Source organism: Oryza sativa, chromosome 1, assembly GCF_034140825.1.
Source record: "Oryza sativa Japonica Group chromosome 1, ASM3414082v1".
Taxonomy (NCBI): Eukaryota; Viridiplantae; Streptophyta; class Magnoliopsida; order Poales; family Poaceae; genus Oryza; species Oryza sativa.
In genome coordinates, this window is record NC_089035.1 from 24300733 (window position 1) to 24308176 (window position 7444).

Here is a 7444-nt window from a genome sequence, read left to right on the forward strand (position 1 = left end):
TAAAGATGGGAGAAAAAAAACTCTAATTACGTGACATCATTTTTTTTGATTAACTAGGAATTTATTGGCAGTGTTGTCTTACTGTAGGTACGTATATTCTTATATTTATAATTACTAATAATGATTAAGCTACTATCGTACATGGACTCTTTTTCTTATTTAAGCCATTATAATTAATCTGGTTTAACCTAGATCGGTTGCTGCTGAGATTAATTATCAAGTTGTGTCTAACATTGATTTTCCTTAGATCTTTAAAATGATCATAATTAATTCAGGTCCACCTTAATGGATAGTAAAATTCCTTTCACTTTTCTCCAATCAACTTTATGTTTTTTCTTCCGGAAGTAACTAATCAGTCAGGGTACACCTCTAAATCTCATTAAGAACGATCTATAGCGTCTCTAAACTGTTAATGAAGCATCTCCCAAAGAGTTTTTTTTGTTGTAGTATATATACAACTTACTAAAGTACTCTATCCGTTTCTAAATATTGGATACAGTTAATTTTTTAAGTACATGTTTGACCATTTATCTTATTAAATTTTTTTTTATGAAATATGTAAAACTATATGTATACATGAAAGTATATTTAACAATGAATCAAATGATAGAAAAATAATTAATAATTATTATTTTTTTTAATAAGACGAATGGTAAAACATGTTTTAAAAAGTTAACGGCGTCAAATATTTAGAAACAGAGAGAGAATGCATTTTCAGCAGCCAAGTATTTTTTTTTGACAAGAGAAGTTACACTGTCCAATATTGTCGATCTCGTTTGCATTTCCAGCCCTTTAACTCTCCTGTCAGTAATTTGGTAGCACTCGCTGTTCAGCATGTGAAAATGCGGGGGGCATAAAACACCTCTCAAAGAACGAACTGTTTATTACCAATATCGGTTCATCTGTAGCTGAACTAAGCCACTGGACGTCAGGGGGCTCTGGACCAAACTCGGTGTACGAACCTTTGCATGCATTGTCTCGGTGTAGTAACGTCTGTTGCTCTGCCCTCTGGACCTCTCCTCCAGAAAATTATTGTCACGTTGCTAGGCTCACCTGAATTCACATCGCAATCGTCGCACGAAGAAGAAAAATAAAAAAAACAAGTACACATAACCACAAAAACGGATAGGAGGCCTGTGCAAAAATATGGTCATGGCTGCATCTGCAGCTGCATCGACGGAAAAGCCTGTGAAAAAATGCAGAGATTTTTTTTCTTTTTTTTCTTTGGTTAGATCAACCCCTGGGAGCCAGTGATGGCAGCAGTAGCAAACCAGCAAGGTTTGGCCTGGTGGACCACGTCCACGACCACGAGGGACCATGTCGATGCCTTCCCCTACCCTCGCTCCCCCCTGTGCACCGGGACCACGGGCCGTGCCTGACTGACACTGCCACGGTGGGCCCCACCTTTGGACCGCGGCCTGTTCACGAGGCCGCACCCCTGTGCTGTGCCTCCAGCATTTACTCCGGGGGAGATGGTGAGCCGTCCGATCGGGATCTGACGGATGGATTCCCAAGTCTTCCACCTCAGCGACCGTTTTTAAATGAGCCGAATAGTACTCTCGCAGCGTACTACGGTGGGTGGCAGAACTGTGTAATTTGGACTGGGTCTGGAGGGCAAGATTGGAAATGCACCCGTCGCCGTCGATCGGCGAGAGAAGAGAGGTGGTAGCGAATAGCAGCAATGGAGGTTTAATTAGCGGCAGCGGAGCTCGCCTTGGTCTCGCTTTAATGGCCACCTCCTCCTCCTCTTCCCACGCCAACGCCTCCGCTCCCGCTCGTACCACGCGCTGAGCGAGCGCTAGGGCTTGCCTGCCTCGCCTCGGTTGGTGGCGCGCGCGCCGCTCGGCGAGGAGGGAGCGCCGCCTGCCGCGGCGTCGACTGCGGTGAGCTGCTGTTCGGTGTCAACGGCGTCGGCGAGGGGGCTCGTCGCGTTCACTGGTGGGTCTCTCCCCTCCCCACTTCGCGGCGTCGGCTCCGGTGTGCGTTTTCGTTTTGGGGGAAGCTTCGGTTCGGATGCGAGCGCGGCGGCCCGGAATCGGGAGCGCAGGATGGGAATTTCCACTGTATTTTAGTAGTTGCTATTCCTGTGCATGGAGAGGAAAAATGCGGGTCAAATCTCTGGTTGGGGGATCGCATATGGGGTTGGGTGGGGAATTTGATTGATTGATTGATTGATTTATATCTCTCGATGAATTGACTCCGTTTCTGTCCCACTCGCGGCTGGCTGGCCAATTTCGAGGCGGGGAGCGCGGCGAGATCTGCGAGCAAAAATTTCGAATAATTTGGGGGGATTCCTGCGGCGGTGCTGGGAAATCGTGCAGGGCCGTGGTGGAGTGGAGGAGGACGAGGCGGGCATGGCAGGGCAGGGCACTGTGCAGTCTGACCCATACTAACGCCAGGGTCACCACCACCACCACTCACCTCGTCGCCTCGGCTGGCGAAGCGCGGGCGAGCTATCCCCGGCTACAGTGGCGGCGAGGACGAGTGGCGCCCGCTCCCCCTCTGCGGCAGCCATAAAGGTTGGGATCTTTCTCTCAATCCGCAGCTCGGGAGTTGGGACCCATCGATCAGTGGCGAGGAGCAGGAGGAGGAGGAGGAAAAGTAAGCGCGGTGTGGCGCGCATCGTCCTACTGATGAAATCTGAAAATCTTTTACTGGTCTCTTTGGCTTTTGCCTTTTCGTTCTGGGAACAGGTTCGTTGTCGAGCTCTGGTGGTGGTGGTGGCAACTGTCAGTAGCTTGGTACTATGCCCCTCCTATCCCCATTGGCAATGCATTAAAAGAGCTCGGGGGTGGTGGTTGTGTTGCTTGCTTGTACTCCTATAGGTGTTACTACAAGTTTGTCCTGGCTGGTTCTTGCCTTCTTGGGTTTTGCTTGATGCTTGCTTAGAGAGAGTTGGTGTGCTGTGTGGATTTTGTAGGCCTGTTTTGGTGGAGTGGTGGAGGGACGACAGGGTATGATGGTGAGCTCTACTCAGCAGCAGCAGCTGCAGCTGCAGAGGAAGGGGAAGGCTGTGGCGGAGAAGGGCGGCGCGGCGGGGGCGGCGGCGGCGGAGAAGGTGGTGGTGGCGGTGCGGGCGGCCACCAGGGAGATCTCGAAGACGGCCCTTATGTGGGCGTTGACGCACGTCGTGCAGCCCGGCGGCAGTATCTTGCTTCTCGTCGTCGTCCCGTCACATAGCTCTGGTATTGTTTCGTTCTCTTGTGTTTCCTGCATTGTGCAGTTTGTACTCTTTTTTTTTTTGGATTTGTGTTTTGCACTTGGAATATTGAATGCCTTTGCATGCTGCTTGCACAGCTAAATGCATATGTGGATTTTCGTCATTGATACCTAAGCTCTTTTCTTACCGTGGTTACTGAACTTCCCTGCCTCCCTGGTTTCTTCAGTCATGGCTTAAGTGCCCTCAAATATCATTATCTCTTACCTGTATTTCAGGCAGGAAGTTCTGGGGCTTTCCACTCTTTGCTGGTGATTGCGCAAGTGGCAACAAGACTATGTTGGATCAGAAGGATATTTCTGAGCTGTCTTCTCAAATGATGGACAAACTTAAGAATGTTTACGATCCAAACAAGGTTTGAAGCTCAGAATTTTTTCTTCTGCAGATGCTTACTTGAACTCTTTAACACGTAGTTGCATGTCTCATCTTATGCCATTTGTGTAGATAAATGTGAAGACTAAGGTTGTGTCTGGGTCACCTCCTGGTGTTGTAGCTGCTGAGTCTAAGCGAGCACAAGCAAGCTGGGTTGTGATAGACAAGTAAGGGTCAAATCCTATTACAGTGTGCATAAATACATCATAACCTTTTTTTTTTCTGTTTTCTTATGTTTCATGTTTCTGCTAATTAGGGAGTTGAAGCATGAAGAGAAACATTGCGTGGAGGAGCTACAGTGTAATATTGTTGTTATGAAGCGTTCTCAACCTAAAGTTGTTCGGTTGAATCTTGTGGGATCTCCTGATAAAGATTCCAAAGTATCCTGTTCACTTCCACCTATGTTGGATAGTTCTGTTGGTAAAACAACAACTGATGTAAAAGAGCCACGGACGTCAATTCGAGGACCGGCTGTAACACCAAATAGCAGCCCTGACTTGGAGACAACTTTTGAAAGTACTGAAGCTGGAACATCCTCTGTCTCAAGTTCAGATCCAGGGACTTCTCCATATAGTGCTTCTGACACAAATGGTTCTATGAAGAAAGAGGCACCAGCAACAAAGGATAGGGTGCAGCATTTGGACATCAATATTTCTGATTCTGACAGCGAAACATTGAGTCCTCCAGCATCCTTCTCGCTTCAACCATGGATGGTTGACATTCTACAGGGATCAGCATCGTCGAGAACACATGGAAAAGGTCCACGAAAAGCTCGCACTGCCACAGCAGATGCTTTGCTGGAGAATATATCCAAGCTGGATCTCTTGAATGAAATTAGTTCTATGAGAAGCCGGTCAGATCTAAACTTCCGAGGAAATGTTAGGGATGCTGTCTCGTTGGCAAGGAGTGCACCCCCTGGACCACCTCCATTGTGTTCAATATGTCAGCACAAGGCACCTGTTTTTGGAAAACCTCCCCGATGGTTTACTTATGCTGAATTGGAACTTGCAACTGGTGGTTTCTCTCAAGCCAATTTCCTGGCTGAAGGTGGATTTGGATCTGTTCATCGAGGTGTCCTTCATGATGGTCAAGCAATTGCTGTTAAGCAACACAAACTTGCTAGTTCTCAGGGCGATGTGGAGTTCTGTTCAGAGGTGGAAGTATTGAGTTGTGCGCAACACCGAAATGTTGTAATGCTGATTGGTCTTTGTGTTGAGGATAGGAGGCGTTTGCTGGTCTATGAGTACATCTGCAATGGATCCTTGGATTCACATCTTTATGGTAAGATCATTTTCTTTCTTGCATTTATCAGTAAAAAAAGGCAATTCGTGATAAATCACTTGTCTGTAAACTTGGTAATCCAGTTGACAGTTTACCTACGTGGTAGTAGATTAGTTCTGTAGTCTTGACTCTTGACAGTTGTTCAAGGTACTATGTCTTGCACCAACAATGGAGTGAAAGTTAGTAATTTTACTGTAAACTAATGTATGTTAAGATATCATTGAATAAATTTCAGGTCGTAATAAAGAGACATTGCAATGGTCTGCTAGACAAAAGATTGCAGTTGGGGCTGCTCGAGGGCTGCGGTATTTGCATGAAGAATGCAGAGTTGGTTGTATAATCCATCGTGACATGAGACCAAACAACATCCTTGTTACACATGATTATGAGCCACTGGTATGGTGTGCTCTCCCTTTGCCTATTTTAGAGTAATATAAGTTTTTCAATCTGTTTGGGACGTTATATATTGTTTCTGATATCATTTGTTCTTTTTATATCCATTGCAATGATGAAGCCTAACATTTATAGTTCATTCTGTATGGTGGTGCCTATATTTGCCACACTATACTTGTCAGGAAGATAATAGGGTATTAACCAGCACAAATTAGATTGAATTGTAACCATTGTTCTCTGGACTTCCTCATATTATATCAGTAAAACCTAATGTCTGTTGAACTCGATTGTATAGGCATCTTGTATTCTTGTTAACTTCACAATCCTAAGATAAGGTTGTAAGTCTTTCAATAATGTTCTGACAGGTTGGAGATTTTGGGTTGGCACGATGGCAACCTGATGGTGACATGGGTGTTGACACGAGAGTAATTGGAACATTCGGGTAAATATTGAGATTTGCAACTGTGTGTTGTAACCATGTGCAGTTTTGGGCACTTATTAACGAGGCTCTGCTTGGCTGTCTGCAGTTATCTGGCACCAGAATACGCACAGAGTGGACAAATAACAGAGAAAGCTGATGTATACTCTTTTGGGGTTGTGTTAGTTGAACTTGTCACTGGGCGCAAGGCTGTTGACATCAACCGACCCAAGGGCCAGCAATTTTTGACTGAATGGGTTAGTTCTTTCAATTCCTTTTTTATTATACTTTTCATATGCTCAACAATTCTATGATTTTAAATGAAGTGATCTGGGTAATCCCATCAGTGCACTTTATGTTAGTTCATGTTGCAATTTATTAGACATTGTAGACAGATAAAACTTCTGATCTAAACTGCACTGCTATGTCAAAATGATGCTTTACTCCCTTTTGTGCTCTGTAACCTGAACTCATAAAAGATTTGGATTATGACAGGCACGCCCTTTCTTGGAGGAGTATGCAATTGATGAGCTCATAGATCCACGCTTGGGTGACCGCTATTGTGAAAATGAGGTCTATTGCATGTTGCATGCAGCAAAACTTTGCATACGACGTGATCCTCATTCAAGGCCCCGCATGTCTCATGTTAGTTTTTTCCAGTTCTATCTGCAATTATTTTGTTCTTAGACATTAGTACACTGGATCTTCTAAATGCTTTTCCTTTATTTTATCTTTTGTTTAGGTTCTACGCATACTAGAGGGCGACATGGTTGTCGATTCTGGCTCTGTTTCAGCCCCAAGTAGTGATTCTGGGAGCAGGAGCTGGCGAATGCTGAATGAACAACAGAACTGTAGAGACTGGAGCCCAGCTCGACAAGATTCACATCGAGTGGTCGAAGGAAAAAACTCCTACGACGCTCTTAGGGCTGCCTGGGACAGGAATAAGCAGAGCGTCTCACACAGATATTAAAGCTCCTTTTCGAAAATCCTGCGAAGTTGAGCTATTCGACCATGTATAATTCCCTCACCCATTCTTCCTGTCCTCTTTTTGTTTTTTTTACCCCCTGCCTTCTAGTAATTCTAGGATCAAAGCTTTTCCCTGCCATGTTTCCCTGGTGTATAGTAGAAGTGCTAATAGGTTTACAAGTATATTGAGCTCTCAGTTAGCTTCCGTTTTGTGTATGATCGGAGGAAATGTGATCCCAGATCAAATAGTTATGCGTAGAATTTCAGTAACTTGATTATAATATACCTTCAAGGCAAGATCTCTGTAAAGATATCACTCTCATTTGCTTCAAGAGGCGAAGTTTTGCTTGCCTGATATGATTGCCCCCATGCAGGATCATCCACTAGATTATGAATTTATGATTGACCCGCGAAGCAACTATTCTGGTTATGGATCTTGATGTGATCTCTACACTGTTACACATAATACTGAGCATATGGGGTATCAATCATTGTTTTGTGTTTGGGAGTTGTGATACAGATAATTAATGGGTGTACAATAATGCCACATGAAAGGCTACCTTTCACACTGACCCAGACCTACTCAAGGGCCCTGGAGCAGTTGTTCTTACATGGTAACTCGACACATTGGACCGAGATACAGCGAGTTGACGATTTGGTTGATACGTTTCCTGTACGCGTACAACGCGGCTGTGTTGGGGTCTCGTGGACTAATCCTTTGTGGACCAGCCGAAAGCATCGTGCATGGGCTTTGCATTTGTGATATACTCCTTTCGTTTTAAAATGTTTGCCACCGT

At 45.0% G+C, this 7444-nt stretch overlaps 1 protein-coding gene across 4 annotated transcripts; it reads left to right on the forward strand.

The window, feature by feature from the left end:
• The first annotated feature begins 1722 nt into the window (after positions 1-1722).
• On the forward strand, positions 1723-7002 carry LOC4324606 (inactive protein kinase SELMODRAFT_444075). Of its 4 annotated transcripts, none has more exons than XM_015793256.3 (10): positions 1723-1938; positions 2921-3185; positions 3436-3572; positions 3662-3756; positions 3846-4870; positions 5106-5266; positions 5629-5705; positions 5791-5938; positions 6177-6326; positions 6424-7002. In XM_015793256.3, exons 2-10 carry the CDS (start codon positions 2957-2959, stop codon positions 6649-6651), a joined length of 2250 nt encoding a protein of 749 aa, XP_015648742.1. In that variant the 5' UTR covers positions 1723-1938; positions 2921-2956; the 3' UTR covers positions 6652-7002. The 4 variants fall into 4 exon arrangements, with proteins under 4 accessions (XP_015648742.1, XP_025882740.1, XP_066161828.1 ...); XM_026026955.2 differs by lacking the exon at positions 1723-1938 and adding an exon at positions 2240-2519; XM_066305731.1 differs by lacking the exon at positions 1723-1938 and adding an exon at positions 2608-2741.
• Positions 7003-7444: the final 442 nt, after the last annotated feature.

What these genes read in the sequence shown, in the direction of transcription:
- LOC4324606 (XM_066305731.1), top strand. Translation starts at nt 2,634, where the DNA reads ATGAAATCTGAAAATCTTTTACTGGTCTCTTTGGCTTTTGCCTTTTCG. An exon ending in CTTGGATTCACATCTTTATG is followed by an intron (nt 4,871 to 5,105) that starts GTAAGATCATTT and finishes AATAAATTTCAG; the next exon opens with GTCGTAATAAAGAGACATTG. An exon ending in CAAGGCCCCGCATGTCTCAT is followed by an intron (nt 6,327 to 6,423) that starts GTTAGTTTTTTC and finishes TCTTTTGTTTAG; the next exon opens with GTTCTACGCATACTAGAGGG.